The sequence below is a fragment of the Pagrus major genome, chromosome 20 (genome assembly GCF_040436345.1).
Source record: "Pagrus major chromosome 20, Pma_NU_1.0".
Taxonomy (NCBI): Eukaryota; Metazoa; Chordata; class Actinopteri; order Spariformes; family Sparidae; genus Pagrus; species Pagrus major.
Genome location: NC_133234.1, coordinates 6,583,344 through 6,604,738, shown reverse-complemented (window position 1 = coordinate 6,604,738; position 21,395 = coordinate 6,583,344). Strand labels below are relative to the sequence as shown.

General features: G+C 39.1%; 1 protein-coding gene across 2 annotated transcripts in view; it reads left to right on the top strand.

The window, feature by feature from the left end:
• The first annotated feature begins 236 nt into the window (after positions 1-236).
• spag9b (sperm associated antigen 9b) overlaps positions 237-21,395 on the top strand; it is a 49,429-nt gene continuing 28,270 nt past the window's right edge. For both annotated transcript variants that reach the window (XM_073489080.1, XM_073489079.1), the window contains exons 1-4: positions 237-799; positions 10,999-11,119; positions 13,536-13,606; positions 19,325-19,428. In XM_073489080.1, coding sequence (XP_073345181.1) covers positions 500-799; positions 10,999-11,119; positions 13,536-13,606; positions 19,325-19,428 — 596 coding nt within the window. In that variant the 5' untranslated portion in view covers positions 237-499. The remainder of the gene's footprint in view (positions 800-10,998; positions 11,120-13,535; positions 13,607-19,324; positions 19,429-21,395) is intronic.

Below are 21,395 nucleotides of genomic sequence, written 5' to 3'. Positions count from 1 at the left end.
ACTGAAGCGCTTTCAAATTATATTTTGATTGCACCTTTTGCCTTTATGTAAAAAAAAAGTCATTTTCAGAAATTAAGTAGCTTATTTTCAATACATCCGGTAACCACTGAGATCAAATTTGACGTTGTCTCTGCAGTGTTTACTACTGTTATGTTGTTTAATTGTGTTCATCTCCAGCTTTCCGACAGCACTTGAAGGCAGCAGCAGGAGCTCATCTGTTGGACAGGGAAACTAATCAGGAACCAAGTAAAGACTTTTCAGGACTGCTAGCTACCAGGCTAGCAAGCTTTTAAAGTCAGCCGTCCAGACGACTTAGTATTATAGACTTTGTTTATGAAGTACAGTGTATCTTCTGTACAATACATAACGTTCAAGCTATGTTTTAGTAACACCGCTTTGTTGCGCTGAAAGTAGCAAGGCGGACAGCCTCTGGCCAGCTGAAGCTTGCGGCTAGCTCATTAACGTTAGCTGGTAAATAAGTGCAAGCGGAGGCAGGAAAATGGAGCTAGACGACGTAGTCCTGTATCAGGACGATTCTGGCAGCTCGACCATGATGTCAGAGCGGGTCTCAGGGCTGGCCAGTTCAATATACCGTGAGTTTGAACGGTTAATCGAAAAATACGACGAGGACGTAGTGAAGGAGCTGATGCCGCTGGTCGTCGCCGTATTGGAGAACTTGGACTCGGTGTTCGCTGTCAACCAGGAGCACGAAGTGGAGCTGGAGCTGCTGAAGGAGGACAACGAGCAGCTCGTCACCCAGTATGAGCGAGAGAAGGCACTGAGAAAACACGCAGAAGAGGTGGGTTTAACTACCAAACTAATTCATAACCCGGATTATAGATTAGGAGCTCGTATTATTTGCTTTGGTATGAAAAGATAAAACGCCAAACCGATTTTGACAATCTGGCAATTCCCTGTTGTGATGCTCATCTACTACATATCACATCTCAGTATTGAAGAATAAGTACTGTTCGGCGTAGTTTGCAGAACCCCATAAAGCAAGTGTTTGGGTAGAATTACACTTTATACAGTGGTTGTTGATACTCGCCACGGCCAACTATCGGGTTGAATTGAAACTATGTTAAAAGAAGACTAGCTTGATGGTTTGCAGATTCATGAAAAAGGTTTAAAAAAGACCGCCTGTACACACACACACACACACACACACACACACACACACACACACACACACACACACACACACACACACAGTAATTTGGCTGCGACCTCATGTCACCATAGATGCCAGTGACTCTCGGGACCCACAGTTGCAGTTGATGCGGCATCAAGCTTAATAGGCAGCACGGGTGTTTAGCTTGAAAGACCTCAACATTGATTTCCAGTCAGGCCTGAGTTATGCAAACCACCCAGTGATTTGTTTATCAGGAGGCTGCTTACTCCTGCCTCCAACAAATTCAAATCAGTCAGTGATCACATTCAGCTTCATGATTAATGACTGTCTCACTGTCCCCTCATTTAGCTCAACCCAAGTGACACACCTATTGCCATGCTCATTATTGCTCCATCACTATGGTGCAGTCTGTGTTTGGACAGTGACATATTTGCAGTTGTTATTGTGCTACACCAACAATCTGGGTGAAACTCAACGGTGTGTTTACGCCGTTATTAGGTCAGTGCTTGTCCTAGTTTTCTTTAACTGCACTGTATGTGACTTTAAGTGATGGTGCATTATTGGCTACTGTTTCACAGTGGTCGTCCAGTATTACATCTTGACACTAAGCCTGTATTAAATCCATTGTAACAACAGGCACACAGATGAGATAAAAGCTGTAGGCTCTAGAGCTGCAATGGTTACTTTATTAGTTGTAAAACTAAATTACCAAATATTTTGTTGATTGATTAATTGGTTTGAGTATTTTTTTAAGTAAAGAAAAGTCACATTTCTATGATTCCAGTTTCTAAAATGTAAACATTTGCTGGGTTCTTTACCCCTCTATGACCGTAAACTGAATGTCTTTGGGTCGTGAAACAAACAAGACACATAAGGAGGTCATCTTGGGCTTTGGAAAACATTGATAGACATTTTTCACACTTTTCTGCCATTTTAAAGACCAAACAAATAATCAATTAATTCAGAAACTATTCAACAGATGAATCGACAATTAATCATTTATTTCAGCCCTAGTAGGATCCACAGTGTTGTGTGTTTTACTTTAGAAGTCCGTTAGCACAAACCATCATTCAGCTTTGCTCCTGTACGTATGTGTGTGCACCTCCCTCCCACCTGTTGTCAGGTATGGGTGAGTAGTAATGTGTTGCCCTCTCTACCAAAGGCCAAGTCACTCCTGTTTACTGTAATCACAATAAATTGCCCACAGTAATGTAATGTTAGGGTCTTCCTGGATGACACGGGTGACAATGAGATTGTTTGCAACATGTCTGTGATACAAAGCAAAACCTGTAAAAAATAAAGAGGAAAGAATATCTATAAGAAGAATTTCTTAAAAAACACAAAAGCCACAGAATTAGAATGTCAAAACCTATCTCTGAAGTAATCATGAAACCTACAGCTATTGGTTTTTAAAAACAGTGTTTCATGGTAAATTAAGCTAAATATTAATGGCTTATTTAGTGTTCTAATGTGGCTCTTTTAGTAGGTTAAATATTTTATAGATTTCATAGAAAGTTCTATGTTGAATGACTGCTGCTGCAGTCATTTGACTATCTCCCTGCGCAGTCACAGTTCCAGGAATCATTTGGTTACAACTGTTAGAAGAAAAAATCTGAAATGAGTCACAAAGAAAACTGCTGACTGAATGTGACATGTCTTTGTATTCTACCATGCTCATACAGTAGGACCCTGAAGTCATGGTTTGTTCTTTTCAGCCCATGATCAATATTGTGTGCAGGAATTGTATTTTCAAGAACTACTTAACATACTTTATAAGAAAACAAACAACATGAAATCTAAAATTGTTGCCAGAAAATAAAACCAGAACTTAAACTGCACCTTGAAAACCAAAACCAAAACTTAACAAAGGTTCATATATCAAGATTTCTGACATACTTGTATGTTAAAATCTATCATCTATAATTTTAATCTCCTTTTAATAAAAACAGTTTGTGTCACTATATTGATATTGCAATAGCTATAATACTGCAACGCTATTATTCAGTAAATTTCAGTGAGGTTTGTTATTGTACTTGTAAAGCTCAAACACACAGAATTCCTCCTCCTTAAACCTCTCTGTTCCTCATGCAAGCAGCCCCTCAATGAAGCATCTTAAATAACCCTGAAATACTGCAGGGATTTGCACTTAATCTGGCTTATTATTTTTCCAGCCTTTATCCATTTAATCCTAGCAAAAAGAGTGGTGGCTAACATGCTCTAGACTGGGAAAAGGATTGTGAAACCCAGTATGATGTGTGTACATGTGTGATTTTTGCCACTCCTCAGTATTTTTTCAAGTTGTTGACATTTGAATTGACGGTTAAATGTTGAATGACAGGCGCAACAGGTCACACAGCACTATGCTAATAATTTCTGTCATGTCGTAACATTTTGCCAAGCTTTTTAGATAGACCTGTGCACACAGGATTTTCCATTGGTATGTGATGGGCTTACATTTATCTTGTTCTTCTGGCTGCAGTGTGTAAAATACTTCATCCCCTTTTATAACTAGCTCTTCACTCAGTGAGGCAACTTGTCAGCTTTCATGTTGGTGCGACCAGTGTAATTCTTATGCTGAGATGATGTCAGATCTCGTTCTTTGACTCTAAATTCTCTTTTATAGGAGAGGTCAGCCTCTGTACATGTCAGTGTAGGACCTTGAATGAACAATTACATTTCAGGATGTGGCAGTCATGACCGTGTCAGGATGAGGTTAATGAACAGAGCTGTTCACTATACCAGCTGTCCTATTCAGACTGGCTTGTGGCATTAGATATAGGACAGGGCATGTTTTAAAAATGCTCTATATCTGATTGAAAAATGAATACACTAGCTTGAAAGTTTTATTACTGATATTAGGTGAATGTTTGAATTTCCTTTTGTTTGTATAAATAGGTCATCTATAAAAGTCACGTTTTTTGTGAACAATTTTTTATTAAGTCATGTTGAAAGAAAGAGCATGTATGCATACACCTATATACTTTTGAAATAGTTTAAAATAAAATTTGTTCATGGTCTGTTGTACATATCCATAGGATTAACTACCATACAAATGAAAATAATATACAAGTATGCATATCCATATATACTTAAACTTGAGAACATGTGTACAAGTAGTTGACTTATATGTACCTGCATCTGTGCGAACAAGTTCTTAATTCATATACATCCATGACCCATATGCCCTCCTACCCCAAACCCAGCTGACTTCCCGTTTTTCTGGCAAGAGATTCAACAACTAATGCCATTTTTCCACCAGCACCTTTGGCTGCGCTCGCGATGGTCCTGCTCCAGAGTAGGGCCAAGCCGGGCCCGCCCTGCCTCTAAGCGGGCTGCAGTGATGTCTCACAGCTGCAGCCAACCCGTAACAAGCACCCATAATAAAAGCTTTTGAATGACTAAATAATTGTTTATAGTTTATTTAACATAACTTTTAAAATGTCTGTAGGCAAGATGTAAAATAACTGTTTTGTTAGTCCCAAAGTGTAGCAAAATGACTTACTCAGCCAGGTGTGACCAGATCGATACTAAATTTTGCAGCACACTCCACCAACACAACTACCTGCTCAATGGAGGCCAATAATTAGCATGGCAAGGACTCAGTTACTAAGCTGCTCACTTGGGCAACAAGTCACTCATCAAAGAAGCAGATTAATCTTACCAAACAAACACTTTGTATGAGCCAAGTCATGCTTTTTGCAGCTCCAAGCCCAGAGGAATACCTCCACTCAGTAGTTTATCTCAGCACAGCAGAGGAAAAGGCATGGCAGGAAATTCTTGGGGAAAAACAGCACTTCCCACAGTTCTTTTGTCCTTTCAAGGTAGTCTGCTGACCTGGAAGAGACCACAGCATATTCACGTTAAATTGCAGCTGATTGATCATCATGGATCGTTAACATGAAATTTATTAAAAGACAGCATTGGCACATAGTAAACTGCTGAATCATAGTCTTATATGAAATGAACAAGTTGATCGCCTAAGGATAAGAAAGATTTTAGTCATGCTAGCAGCGTCGCTCTAGGGATAACGAAGTTGGTCAGTCCAACACTTTAGTCAAGAGTGAAAGAATTTGGATTGATTGCCATGAATTTTTGTGCAGACAGTCATGGCCTCTAGAATCTTCCAGACTTTTGTGGTCAACTGGCTTTTCTTCTTGCATCAACATGAGGTTGACATTTGTGACTCTGTGAGTGAAATATCTAAACAACTTTCACAGGGATAGCCATGAAATTTAAGACAAATGTTCATGGTGTCCAGAGGATGAACATCTATGACTGTAGTGATCCCAAATAGTGTTTTCACTTATCCAGTGAAAAATATCTCAAAATGAATAGAAGCCAGATTGTACAAATTAAATGTGATGTATGTGTTTCAGAACATAAAGCAATTGTGTTTGATATACTACTTCTCCCTCTGCATCTGTACAAAGTTGCTACTTGATGCTCTCGCATCCTCACCAGTCCCACTGCTAGCCTGTCTTCCATTGCATTCAGAGCAGCACCAACCACTGAGGAATTGCTCACTCCCTTCAACCAATCGTGTAGCCTCATTCTTGATTCAATTTGCCTCTCTCAGAAGAAGAGCTTGTGAACCAAAACATTTTCTGTGGCTCAATTAAGTTACAAGATCAACTTCAGATCTCCCATGATATTTTCAGAGATCTTTTGACAAAATACCAACAAAAATACAGAATACTTCTCTAGGAAAGGCATTAGTCTACACATAATGATGCATAAACATTCAAAACAGCAGTTGTTTGTACTTATGCGTGTAGTGAAGGATAATTATTTCATAAAAACCAAACCGTTGTAAAAGATTTAAGCCAATTCAAATCTTAAATCAAAATGTGATCAGCACTGTCTCACCATCACATTCATCACCCCTGGAGTGCAGCAGAGAGGACCGGACTGTTTGGTGGCTAACTTGCTGCAGTGAAAATGGACCGTGCTGTGGCAGTGCACAGAGCGAACTGGAGACAGCGCAGTCGCTGCCATACACACTGCCTTCTCCAGAACATCAACCGATACCTCCGCACCACCTGCATGTATGGATTGTATTAATTATCAAAGCCTGGAAATAAAGCCATTAAACGCTCTCACACAATCATTACACTCCATATCCCTATTATGAGTCCTAATCATAATGCATAATGTTCACCGTAACAGAACTTAATCAATAAATAGTGTGCATGTATCAAACTTCCATTTTCAAATGATATCTCAGGGTGGGCAAGACCACTGATCATCGCGATCACATTGGTGGGCGTGAAGTCAGTCTGATTGCTGTAAATACATAAATACTGCGCTGACACATCTTAGTGATGCTGCATGATGGATCCATGGCCTTTCACTGTCCTCAGGTTGTCCTCAACGTGAATGAAAGAATTGATAAGTGTTTTATTACCTTCACCTCACCCAGAAACACCTAATTTTCTGTTTCTCCCTCTTGGCTGTGACCATGATTTACTGTATTGATCAGTGGCTCCACTCCATTTTCAGCATTTATAAGGATCTTTGCATTGACCATTTATGGTTGAGTGTGGGTGTGGAGAGGGCGGGATAAGGGGCTGATCCATGTATGCACATTTCCAAGTTGATTTGGGATTTATAAAAGGAAATTGCACAAGGAAATCAGAATTTTTTTTGTGGTACGTACATTTCCTCTTTTGTACGTTGCAAAGATTTAGTGTGGCTTCTCCGCAGAGTTTTATAAATGAGGCCCCAGGTCTGATATAACTGATGCTATAACAGCTACCCTTAACTCCTGAGGAGCCTCCATTGTTGATTTCAAACAAAGAGTCACTTCTCCTGCTGTTCATCTCACCTAAACCATGCCGAAGCTGTCGCTGGTTCTTCAAGAGATGCTGATTGATTAAACCTCTGTGTGTATGTATTTGGTCTAAAATATCATGATATTTGATTTTGTGGTTCCTCTGTCAGTTTATTGCATCTGATGAACAAGGCCTTACTTACACACCCCTTGTTTTCCCAAATGTCCCAGTAGCAACCCCACAGCCAAAAACACTAAGAGGAGTTAATTTCACTCTGTCAATTGAGTGCCTATACAGTGGTGCCCTGTCTGTGCGGATGTGCTCGCACTTGTGCTGGAGCCACATGTGTTTGTGTGTAAGTGTGTGTTGGCACTCAGGGACAAAGGGAGCATTATACATGCAGCGTAGGGGGAAGAGCGCACATGAAAACCGTGGAACACTCATTCTCTGGAGCGTTGTCATATGCACAGGCCTCTTTCCTAGGTCATATGATGAGCAGCAGGGTAAGGGAGGAGGATGTAGGGAAGATGTTATTCTAATGAATGTGTTGATACAGTCATCCATACAATTTGTTAGTCTTTAATGGAGTTAATTGGTCTAAATCTAAGGAGAATCTGACCTCTTCAGATGTTTTTCCTGGTGGCAGTTAAAATGATCAGAAGTGAAACCCTGTAACTATTTAGCTTGTCTTCTGTAAATTTGCAGATTAGCGCACCCCCCCAACCCCCCCACTACTAAACACTCCGTCTGTAGATTAACCCAGTGCTACGTTAATGCTCTTAGTAGAACTACATCGAAAATGCTGCATTACTACTATTACCTTTTGTTCCTATGATGCTCCCTGGGCTTTCCAGACCCCACTGGGCCCTCTGTAAGTCTCTCAACCTCAAGCCCAGATAACCCCCCCTGCTTGCACCCTTATTTTCACCCTTGAGAAAAAAGTGCGATTTCATCATAAGGCAAAATCTATTCACTTTTTGTACGAGTTAGATGTCACATATTAAGAGCCAAAGGCAGAAAAAACATCTCAGGCCATCAAAGCCTGAATTGTGTTTTTAAAAAGAATTAAAAACAGGCCTCGAGGTAAAAAAAAGCATCTTGAGATAACCTTGGTTAGACACCTCCAGTCTCAGTGTGACGTGGGTAGAAAGAAGAGGCTGCTTGTAACAGGGCGCACAGGTGATCCTCATGCCCTTGCAGATGACATCTTCCCACAGGGCTCGACCCCACTGAGCACCCACATCACAAGATTGCATGTTAATCTTGACTCAGCTGATCAGTAGATTCCAATAACAAAACCAACCACCCAAAAGAGTAACAAAAACATGTATGGTTCAGTCTTAGATTTCAATGCTATAGCTGTTACCACATTTATTTGTCAAAGCATCTTAAATGTCATCTCTGATTTCAGTCTTCTGCTGTTCAAAAAGTCAACTGATAAATATGTTGGTGCACATCGTAACAGGGAAATGGGGAAATGTATTGTAATGTTTTATTTTAACATTGCATGTTGGGTGATGAGATTCTCCATTCTTATTTCACAGTAAGAAACTTTAAATTTACATATCGCCTTATTATTCAATGTATTTTGAATTAGGTTGCAGCTAATGGTTATTTTCATTATCAGTTCATCTACTAATTATACTCTCAGTTAATCTTTAGGTCTGTTAAAGATGAAAATAGTTTAACATGCTCATTACAAATTTCCCATGAGCCCATGGTGATGTTTTCAAATGTCTGACCTACAGTCCAAAACCCCAAAATATTAATTTAACTATTATCGAAGACCAAGATGACCAGAACATGTTATTAACAATTAAGATTTTTTGTCTTTTTTAGCCATGCTAGCAGTAAAGCTTTATAGATTGAAGTGTTGGTTGGATTTGTGTTGATGCTGACCTTTTTATTAAGCAGACATGGTGTCAGCCCTTATGTGCCCAAGCCACATTAGATACACTGTTTTTGTCAGTGTCATAAAATTCAGTGTTTCTGCTGTCGACTAAATGCATTGATTCACAACAAGCTGCCAAATCTGTACTTCTGTACAAAAGGGTTTGCTTCATGAATCTATCTGGGAAGGAGCCGCTGGAAACTGTTTGGAAAAGGGCAGGTGCTTTCAAAAAATACTTGGAAGGTGATTGGACGAACCATCTGTCTGTAACTGTCTATCACAGGCTAACTTCAACCAATCAGAACAATAGTAGGAGAGCTCTACCAGCTGTGCTGTTCAAGCAGACTCTTACAGAAGCTGGTTGGGAGAAGAGCGAAAAGATCTTTTCCATCCAAAACAGCCCTCAGCGCTGTTCTTAGCTCTCCTTTAAATGAAGAAATGTCCAGTTCTGATAAAACTGCTGCTATTGCAGCATCCAGGCTAACCTCTTCGGGGGTGGCCATTGTTTAGAAGCTAGCGGTTACTTCTCGCCATCGTCGCATCTAAACCACGCCTGTAGCTGCCGCCTCTATAACTTCAAAGGACGCTGATTGGTCTGATCATTTTTTGACCCGTCCACAAGTGTATAGCTTGATGCCTGGTAAATTGGATTTGCAAGATTATATACCTGTGATCTCGCCAATCCAGTAATCTTTGGGAAGAAAGGTTGGGTGCAACCCTGGTTGGTCAGTCCACCACTTTGGTCCAGACTTTAGTATCTCAGCAACTATAGGATGCATTGTCATGTCTTGGTCCCCAGAGGATATAGCTTTATGGCTTTGATGATCCCCTGATTTTAACTCTAGTACCGCCATGAGATAAAAATTTGCAGTCCAGAGTGAGATGTCTTCAACACTAATGGATAGATTTGCCATGAAATTTGGTAGAGAAATCAGCGCTCAACTTTGGTGATCCCCTGACATTCTGTCGAGCGCCATCATCAGGCCAAAATTTGAGTTTGTCAGGTACCAAATTACTGCAAAACTATTGAGTTTTAGTGCAAATTTGCAATCATTAGCCTGCTGTTGTGCATACCTAAGGTTGTAAATCACACCTGCTTAACATCAGCAGGTAAGCATCATCATTGTGAGCATGTTGACTTGCTTTCTTACTTAATTAATTAATTTACTTTTGCCTCAGTAGGCTCTACTGCAACTGTAAATGCACATACTGTCTTTTCATATATGTTAAGTATCCTCCAGTGTTTACAGGCTATGTTAGTATCTGCATTTACTTTGTTCTAGTTTTTCCTTACTTTATCTTACAATTTGTCCCTTCAGAAACCCACTTCCCCTCAACGATCATGAAAGTTTCATCAAATCTATCTATGTATTCACAAACAAAGTACAAATTGCCATCAAGAAGCAGTGGTTAACCCAGCATTAAATGGATCAGATTTGGGCAGCATGGTGGGTTAGTGGTTGGAGACTGTTTGGGAAGGTGGCTCGAAGCACACTGATTTATTCTGACTATTCATTAGAATAGTTTATTTAGCATGACGGTGTTCAGAATGCACCTACTGTCCTGGCTCCTGTGTGATAGTTTATCCAGTTGCCCATGATAGAAAAACACTCAGAGTTCCAAGTCTTAGGTCCCTTGTGAGAAGCTCTGTGGTTAGCGACAAAGGCTGCTGTGAAGATCGAAAAAACAACCTTGGCTCTAATATAAAGTGTTACAAACATGCCCATGAAAATGTGTGTGTGCACACAGACAGAACACACCACACACAGGCTGTGACTGTAGCTGTTGATTTTTTTTTTTTCCCTGGTGGGGAAGCTGCCGCTGTGCACCTGTTGTGCAGAGGTAAGATGACTTTCACAATGGGCAGGAGACAGATACTGTATACTCTATTTTCCACTGGAATCAACACTTTTGGCACGAGAAGATCTTTATCACATGCGCATACACACACAAACACATGGATTTAGTCCACAACATCATTTGAGCCCCAACTCTTTCATGCACACTCAAATAATTTGATGTCATGGATGATGATGATTGTGAGGTCATTCAGAGCTGACTTTATGTCACCTGTTGCTGCCATAAACAAATAATCTTCTCAATCCCTCACTGTGAGGTTCACAAGTTCACAATGCTGACGTTCACTTAAACCCTTTGATAATAAAAGATCTGTTCTTTTCTCTATTTCCTGTCTTTATTTGCAGAGGTACATCGTCTTTGAAGACTCCCAGGATGGTGAGAAGAAAGAGCTCCAGTGTCGACTGGTGACGTTGGAGTCACAAACACGTCAGCTAGAGCTAAAAACAAAAAACTATGCAGATCAGAGTAAGTCCACAGCATTGTACATCCATCAAGGGCACAGGTTTTTCTGTACTAGCTCTATTATTGGAAAGACAAACACAAACACACACACACACACACACACACACACACACACACACACACACACACACACACACACACACACACACACACACACACACACACAAGCAGGCCAGAGACCCTGTGAGCAGCAACAACAGTTTACAGGTCTTGTGACTGTTTGTTTGCCTGATGTGCCAGAGTGCAGATGGGCTCCCATGTCCCCACTGAATAAAGGCCATTAGTAACATACTATGAGTGTTTGCTTGCCAAGTCTGCTAAATGAGGCTTTTTGGGAGCTAAGGTGCAAAAATATTAAATAAATAAATTATTATTGTAATGTCATTTTGACTTTATTGGATGGACTAAAATGTAGAAAGACAATTCAGTGGGATTGGTGAAAAGTGACTTGAAATTTAGGCTAGAACTGGATTAATTAGTCGATAACCAGAAAAGTTATCTGAAACAATTTGGTAATCAATTCATTGTTTATGTCATTTATCAAGCAAAATGGTAAAAATATGCAAAAATTTCTCAGGTTTCAGCTTCTCAAATGGGAACAAGAAATGACAGACAAGAAAAATAGTTCAATAACAAATTGTCAAACATGTCCCACCCCTTTTCCATAAGTCATTGAATGATAATTAACCATTTTCAATAATGGTCTAAACCTATACCTATACTATAATTTTCCTAAACTTGGCTTAATATCATAATAATATGAATCTGTAATTTTGTGTTTATTAGTATTTAGCAGGTCAAAATCTATCTATCTATCTATCTATCTATCTATCTATCTATCTATCTATCTATCTATCTATCTATCGCTAATGATGACATTTTTATTTATTTCCTTGCAGATTTCAATTGTATGCATTCAAGTAGATTATCAACCACAGCTTTCATATTATCCAAAACCTTAAAGTTCAATTTTAACCACATATACGGCTACTCCTCCTCCACCCGTGTTTTGTCCATTATTATACCTGTTTTAGACTTTTGGTTGGACAAAACAAGACATTCAAAAATGTCACCTTTGGGCTCTCAAATAATTGCTTAAATAAAAGTATTTTAAAATTATTTTTATGCCTCCACCGTTATTCAGTGCTGCAGCTCTGGGACAGTAACTTGACTGGTGCACAGACAACCGCGATGCAGTAATTGTAGTTGAATACTGATGCAATTATCAGGTCTTTCAGTCGGAGAAAGTCTTTGTTTTTTAAGTGGGGCTTTCCTTCAGGATCACTTGCTTTTACTCTCCACATCTCTGTATCTGATCTCCATTATCTCTCCTCCACTCTTTAACCATTAGTTCCTCTTTCAGCCCTCTCATCACCACACTAAATCAGGTGCCACTTAACCTTTTTCTTGGTCGGCATCTGAAAACGGACACCAAGACTGTAGGGCTGTTTTGACTACAAACCAATACCAAGTTTTAGCCACTGCAAAAAATGGATTACCATTGTTGCTGACTGGAGATGACTGAGGCTAGTGGTTGCTCTGAACATAGGTGTGTGGTTTGTTTAGAACCTGTGTTTTTCCTTTTGGTTGGATATGAAAACATGAAACGTGAACTGATTGACTTGTAAATGTTTCACTACTGTCTAAAGCTTTAAAGAAGACAGTTTTATTCTTCATCTTGAACTTTAATTATTACAAACCACAATAAACTTCTGAAACCACCGTAAGGCGAGACCCAAGGAGGGCTGCAACTGAGATTATTTTCATTCTGTTGGATATTTTCTTGATTAATTGATTTGTTGTTTGTTCAGTGAAATGTCCTAAAATGGTGAAAAACATTGAATAGTGTTTCTCAAAGCCCAAGATGAAGTCTTCAAATGTTTTGTTTTGTCCATAACCCAAATATACTTAGTTTCGTTAATTGGGTAATCATTGCTGTTCTAGCTGTCATGTCTTTTGCATAGAATTAAATGTTTACATCATTGTAGTGCTCTAAATCACATCAGCTGTAGATGAAATTGAAAGTTTGATATTAGTCTTCCAAATGGGTCGAAACAATAATGACGATAATAAGAGTTTAATTTCACAGCTGTGATTCAGAGAGTACTCCTGTGGAGGCTCTCTGCTTGGTAAGGGCTCCAGAGGGGTTTGTTGATGCACGGTGGCCCTCTTCTGGCATTGAGATGTTATTACAGCAACTACAACAACATGCAGCACCACATAGTTAAATCATACAAAATGTGAGGTGGAAATAATTGATTTAATTCATCAGTAGACAACAGTTTGATCCATGTTATGTTCATTCATGTAGAAATATTGTGGTTTTATTACGTTGTTATCAGTAAATCTTGCTGCAGTGCGATGGCTTTTTTTTTTTTAACATGTGCACTTTAAGTAATTGATTCTGTTTTTCATCCAGTCAGCAGATTTGAGGAGAGAGAGGCAGAGCTCAAGAAAGAGTACAATGCCCTTCATCAGAGACACACAGAGGTAAGCTGGTCAGGCTAGTTCATTGCAAGGTTGTTCATCTGTGCATTGTGCTTACACTAACATACGCTGATTACATTTTGTGTTCTTTTTTAAAACTTCTTTCACAACACAATATCCAGGACAAAAACTCTGGCATCTTGTTCACCTCACATGCAACCAAGAATTAATTTTAATAGCAACGTTTCGGTACAAAGACCTTGATGGACTAAAACTCGGGCACACTGTTCACCTCACTTGCAACCAAGAATTAATTTTGATACCAACTTTTTGATGATGGAACTGAAATGTTGCTATTAAAAGTAATAGTTTTGGTAAAGTCCCTGTGATGTGTGAAAAAAAAAAATTGTTCACTTTTTCATAAAAGCATGAAACTTGGTACAGTTGTACAGTTTGGGGCCCTGAACATTTTCAGATATGGAACCATCGCAAAAAGGTCATGTGGCAGCTACAGTGTCCATTTTACTTTCCGTCATAACTGAATTATGTATTTTACATCATATCTCCTGAACCAAACATGATATCACAGACAAGGTGATATCTACCCCTATGTTTTGATGGTCAGTGATTACAATACCATATACATCATTTAGGTGAAGAGGTAAGGTGGTGAATTCAGTTATTTTGAGAGAAGGAAACGAGACCATCTAGCGATGGGAACACACCATTAACATATTGACCCGTGAGTACTTATGTAATCATTACTAAATTATTAAATGAGTACTCAGTAATCATGGGTCAGACCATGCCCATCTTCCAACTTTTTTTTTTGCCTTTTTATGGCTTTATTGACAGGACAGCTTGAGAGATCACAGGAAATGGGATGAAAGAGAGGGGGCATGACATGCAGCGAATGGCCAGAGGTCGGACTCGAGCCCTGGGCCGCTGCAGCGAGGACAAAGCCTCTACATGGGTTGCACACTCTACCAACTGAGCTACTGGTTACCAACTACCAACTTAGCCTTCATTTAGATATTTTTGTTAATTAGCCCTCACAATACAGGGACTAAATTTAAGAACAATATTCAATATGAACTCGGCAACTTGGCTGAAAGCAACTACAAAGAACTTTTATTGTGGCCCCAGTGGACAAATGTATTTTATCACCCCCTCCTAATGTCGTAAAGTTCTTGATCTGGCTAGAATCAATAGATATTTTTAATACTGTTTTGTATTTATTTTTATTTTTTAACAACTGTTTGCAGAATGCATAGCAATGAGGTAATGTATCTATTTGTGGCTATGAAAAAATATATATGTAAGCAAAATATGATAAGGGTTTTCGCACGCGGTTCACCTTTACAGGTACTCGAGCTGAGCCATCTGTGAACCTGTGGTATCACTTCCTCCTTTCCCTCTGTTAAGGTACCTCCCTTTTAAACTGGGGCTGTGTTAGATGACTTCAACAGGTTTTTAAATAGGCAACACCCTTCCTTAATGTCTTGTTGATCTATGCCCAAGACATCTTTGGGGGGCTGACAGTAGAACCAGCCCCCTGGTAATTAATAACATTTTAACAAATTTATGAAAGGGATGCCAAGGTTAAAACCATGAATGGCAGCCCAACTCTGTGACCGAATCATGGCATGAAACATTTGTAGTGGTGTCTCATGTAGTGGGTGTTGTTTAGCCTTGTATAAGACTTCACCTAACATAACTAGTAATGGGGTTAAAGTATGTTGTAATAAACTGATAAAGAGTCGGTGGAAGTTAATCCTCAATATAATACCACAATACTACAAACTGGACTTGGCTGATTCACAAAATGTCGCTTTTGTCTCCATTGAGTGAAATCCCGCAGGTTATAACTTTGAGAAACTGGTCATACTTTCCATCACAGCAATAGATCCTGAGATTGTGATGTTTATTGTAAGTTCAGCAATGGTGTCACTGATCGGAGCAGCCTGCCTGTCTGTGACACAGCCTTTGATTGGGTACACTTCATGAGTAATAGCCATTTAGATAGCTCTGTGAACTGATGTTCCTGATTTTTATTATTATTATTCTCATCGTTATTTCGAGAAAGGCAGGTGGCAGATATCCTTTTTTTTTTAGCCTAGTGTTATGTAGGAGATACACTAATAATAAACACTCGTTAATGGGGCACCACCTCCGTTATTTTGTCTATTTGAATAATCCGGAGGTAATTAATCAAATTCGACTGGACAAGTTTAACTTGTATCAATTTTAATCAATTTCAGATCAATTTATTCATCTCATATATGAAGTAGTGAATTCTACACATATCCATCGGTTCTCCACATTAAAAACAAACCTGCACAGACAACGACATGCGGTTAAATATGTTTATTGACTAAATAATTCAGGTTAAATAAATGAAATGGCAATTTAAATGAATAACACAGGTAACAGGAAATGTGAAATAACTAAGTAATGGGTTATTAGTGGAATATAGGCTGATGGTGAGATCACGAGTTAGGTTGAAGCATTTAAATATTACGGTAGTAATTTTTAATACTAACGAGACCCTAACCGAATTTCTCTTAAGCTAAAAGATCAGAACCAGAGCCATAGACACCATCTCATGTATCATGTGTGAATCCAGCTGTTGTGAGTGATGGAGAGCCTACTTTCTCAGCCGAGTTGCGGGGCCGCGGCAGCGGATTCCCTCGGGTGATTTGCGACTCTAGCTGGCGGTCCGATGGCCGGGGTCAGCTCGTCCGGTATCAGTAGGTTGGGCACCTCGGTCCGTTGTCTTAGGAAGAGGGCAGCTGGTCCCGTACCGATCCGGTGCAGATCTTGGCTCAATGCCCAGCGGGATGATACCGCTAGCGAGCGCTGGGGGCTTGTCACAGAGTCTGTCTTTCGTTGGAAACCGCTTGCACGGTCTCGGACACAGCAAGTTGCTGTGTCGTGATGATGATTGTGATAAAGATGTTCTTCTTCGTTTCTTCGAGTGGTTTTCAGGCTCTGACTTTGTAAACTAGATTTAACTTCTTGAATAAAATAACTGAGGAGGATACGTTGATCAGGCGTGTTTTCCGTTGTTAGTTAATGCAAGGTAATCTAAATTAAGTTTACTTCTTCAAAAGCGGGTTACGATACTTAACGGTATAAAACAAATTAAAACAGAACTTCGTTCTGGTACAAACTTAATAAAAGAAGCTAATCAATACTGCGAAAAATATAAAATGAGAAAAATCAACGCGTGAGCACTTCTGTTGAGATCGCTGTCTTGGAGCGTGTTTCAAAGTAAAGTGAAGAGCTTCAAAATAAGTTACAAAAGAAAAACTTAAACAAAACTTTTAAAAACAAAACAAAAACTAAACTAAACCTAAACCTGTAAACAAAACTAAAAAAAAAAACCTGAACCGAGAGACGTGATCTCTCCGTTTTATTACTTGCAAATCGAGGCGTGTCTAGGCGGGGCTTACCGGCTTTTATCTCCAAGATTTAGTGGAGGTGTTAAGATTCACAGAAACTCACTGAACTAAACCGTGCTTCACCTTCTCAGTTTCTCACCATGGCTCAATAGATGTACTTTGTCTATTATGACAAGGATTATGACGTGATTAAACATTAATTATACATATTCAGCTTAATACTTGTTAAAACAAAGACATATCAGAGTCATTTACTGGTTATAACCATGAACATATTAAACAGAATATTTCTCGTCCAACTGCACCAGGACTCACCACTGGAGGGCACTGTGGTTCCACCGAACACAGTACAGATTAAACATTAAAATTTGATTTCAGTCAATCTTAATCGTAGAGAAACGGGAGAAAGATCAATTTTATGAGCTTCTCTTACTGTTTCTTAATATGTAAGAAATAAGATTGTGAGATACTGACTTAATGGTTAATTAGAAATGGTCTGAAATCTGGAAGAATACAGAGACCATTTGGTTTGGAATGCGAGCAGATAGCATCCAGATGTGTCATAAATTTAAAGAAGACAGAGTAACAGCATAGAAAAACACGTCAGAAGGTGTCCGATGTCCACTCTGTGAATGTTTGTGGATCAGAAGTCATAGAGACAGAGAGAGAAATAGGTAGAAAGTGATCAGGCGTGTTACTTAATCTGCAAATGTAAAGACATTGTATTAACACATTCTGAAGACATTCGTTCGTCCTTCCTGGTGAACTGACACAGGTAACTTCATGACCTGTGTGAGGAGGTTCTGGTCAAAGGGAAAAGAGAGTTCAGAAATGGGAGTTTAGTTGTAAATTAATTAAAACTGTCCTCATTTGAAGTCTTTATGGTCCAGGAAACACTATCCTCTCTGCCAGGAGATAAGATGGCACCCCTGTAGCCTGTAAATCGTCTTCATCCAGATGAAAGGGTTAACAAGAAACAACAGGCCTCAATATAATGCAGAGGCGATGGACAGAGGTTCCTACAGTTATTTTTTTAGGGAAAGAGATGGGAGAGAAAGTACGAGAGAAATGAGAAAGCTGAGGTTAAATGCCAAAACCAATATTGTAACTTGTTTAAGTAATAAAGTGTAGTGGTGTACATCTGCAGGTGTATTTGCATTATTCTATATCCATATATCATATTTTCTAAGCATGTAAAATTTCATAGTTATAGCCATAGACAGCACAGCTTTTAAATCAGACTTCGACAGAGAAGAACATATAAGTGTACACAATCCCTGTCTGTCACACCAGTTAGATCGTCACTGGAAATGTCCTGGAGAAGTCCTAGAACAATGATCTCTAGGAAGGAGTGGGAGCTCTGAACAAGCAAAGACAAACATGAAATCCAAATAAGGATGTATAGAAGTCAAAAATTGTCATTAGTCCTGAGAGTTAACAGATTAATACAGAACCAAGCATGGAACGTACTACATGTATTTGTTGCCATCCTGCTCCACATGCATTATTTTCAGGAAAATAATAAAATAATTGTAAGTGGGTCGGGTTGACACTGTTCCTTTAAAGGCTGAACACAGTGTGGGTGACAATAAGTTAAAATAAGAAAGAGAAGAACTGGCCTTTGAGTGAAAAAATAACAATGGTACAAAAAAATGAAAGCAAGTGTGTTGATTTAATATGATTAACACATGTATTAGTCTCCAAGCATCCAAATCCGTTGTGTCCCTTTGATCTGCCTTGGTCTGTTTTTCATTATGCATCACTAACAGATGCCTCAGTGTCCGCACAAGCCTGTCAGGCTTCAGCCGCCAACTGTTGATCTGAATAATGCTGAATAGAGAAGCTGAAAGTCTAATAAAAGCTGTCACCTACATATTGTTGGTACTTCTACATCTTTCATTATGAAACTGACTGTCACAGATGTGCCTGGACACAATATACTTCATATGTGATTAACCATAGTGACTAGTTACAGTGAAATATTTTGTAATTGGTAGCAACATACTTATGTTGTTTTCTATTTTTGTCTCAGAAGTACAAGGTCTCTGGAGAGTGTAATACATAAAATGCAGGAGTATATTCTAATACAGCTCATAAAACATGCAAACAGAAAATTCAGTTTACAAAATGATTGTACATCATCAAGAAAATACAATTTTCTTGTGTATAAAGGTTCTCAGTCAGACTTCCTACATGTATCATGGACTTTCTTTGCAAATAAGCCAGATTGTCACTTTTTTAATTTTTTATTTATGCTCAACCATTGTCCTCATCCTTGAAGAGCACCTGATTCTTTGCATCAACAGCAGAGCAGCACTCGCCTTATTTTTTCACTATAGAATTTTTTGCTTATTCCATGACTCTGTGTTATTTGCAGATGATCCACAACTACATGGAGCACCTGGAGCGTACTAAACACCAGCATACAGTGTCCGCAGCAGAGCCCTCAGATACAGGCACAAGCACATCAGCCAGAACACGGTGAGACTCTGGGTTCACACAAACCTACATAATTTGTCAGTCCTGTAATCTCTTGGATTTAAAAAAGGATATTGGTGCCCGTGGAGCAGCAGCTGGGCAGTTTGAAGGTGTCAAATTGTGTTGATTTTATGTTAGGTTTTTAATTCTTGACACACATGCTGTAACAATTAGTTGACTAATCAATTAGTCAATCGAAAGTAAATGAAAAGTTTGAGTCATTTTCAAGTAAAAATGTGCTTTTCTTTTTCGTCTATGAAAGAAAATGAAGAGTATTTGGGGTTTGGACTGGTGGTTGGACAAAAGAAACTTTTTGAAAAGTTATTCTGGCATTTGTCACAATTTGTTTGACATTTTATAGACTGATTAGGCAGATCAATCAATAATGAAACAAATCCTTACGATCGCTGCAGCCCTACTTGACACTGTAGAGTGATATTCTCCTTTGTTTTAACATACTTACTGCAAATAGATCATGAAGTTAATGAAACTCCATTGATTTCAAATGCAAATATCTCATGCTGTAGATAACCATGTTAATAGTTGAATGTATAGCGCAATATATATTGGAGTTCAAGACGTGACAATGTTGACAAGGGGGTCTACTGTATGCGAGTCACTCTCCAGTTCCGCAGCCTTATATTGAAGCAGTTTTAACCACTGCAGCCTCCTCTACTCCCACACATACATATGTTCCCTACAGGCAAGAGGCAGAAATGGGTCAGAGAACCTGTCTCAGCAGAGAAAATGAGAAGAGTTCAGATGCAGGAAAAGGAAAGCAACTTCAGCTAAATGCAAAAGAGAACTGTACAAAATAGGAAGATATTGTCTGTTTGTAGGTAATGATAAAGGTTTAAGTGAAGATTTTGACATGCAATTGTAATGAGAAGACAAAGGAGGCAGGGACCATGGAAGAGGGACCATCATTAAAAAAACAGCTAGATGAAATTAAACTGCATTTACTTGACAGTTTCAGGATGCTGAGGAGTGTGTCAGTCAGGGCTGTAGCTGGGCTGTCATCAGATTAATCTACTTAATGGGAGGATGAGCTTTGGCTGATTGCTCATTTGCTTAGCAGCTTATGCTGCGGGGAGCCACGAGGTAAGCTTAATATTTGTTTTATATTCAGTCTGTAGTTTCTGCAAGGATACTGGTGGAGGCCTCTGTGTCAGCTAGCATTAGTGTTTATTCTGTTTAATTAGATTTTCTTCCATAATTTTTCATTATTGAGATGTACCTTCTAAGGTCACAGAAAAGCACCTCCACAGCATTTTTCTGTCTTCACCACACTTCTTCCTGGGAAAGGTTTGTTTTTCCTAATGTGCAGTGTTTGCGTTATGACATATAAAGTGTTCAGTTCAGTGGTCAAAAGGCTCCATGGTCTCATCAGACCATAAAACCTCTTTCACCTGCCTTATGGTACTACTATCCCTGTTGTCATGTTTTTTTATCCATGATTTTTTCTTTGACACTTTGGTAAACACCAGAGCTACAGTTGTTATACGCACAAAGTCCCAGCCCTTGGATCCTGAAGTCCCATGCTGTCTAAAGAACTCTCTTTAGCCTCCTTCAATAGTGCTCCTCTCACACAGAGCTTTTGAGAAGAACCTGTTCTTGACAGACTTACAGCTGCTACATATTTTTGTTAGTCTTTTTTTTAGTATCTTGGGCATGTCTTTATTCACGAGTTTCCTAGAGAGGTCACTGGGGTAACGATTATGGGTGATATTTAGAGTAGTAAAAAAAGTATCATAATAACTGACACATCGGCAGCACTTTCAAGGGTTTAGAAGCTTTTGCTAATTGTGCTAAGCCATAATAATAGTAATGAGTTAGTAGTATTCACTCAGTAAATCACTTGCATAGATCTTCATGAATCAATGAATGATATGCTGCACAAATTGCTCTAAGAACGATGATTAGCATCCTGTTACCAAGGATAACAACGGTTCTCATCAAGTGACTGGATG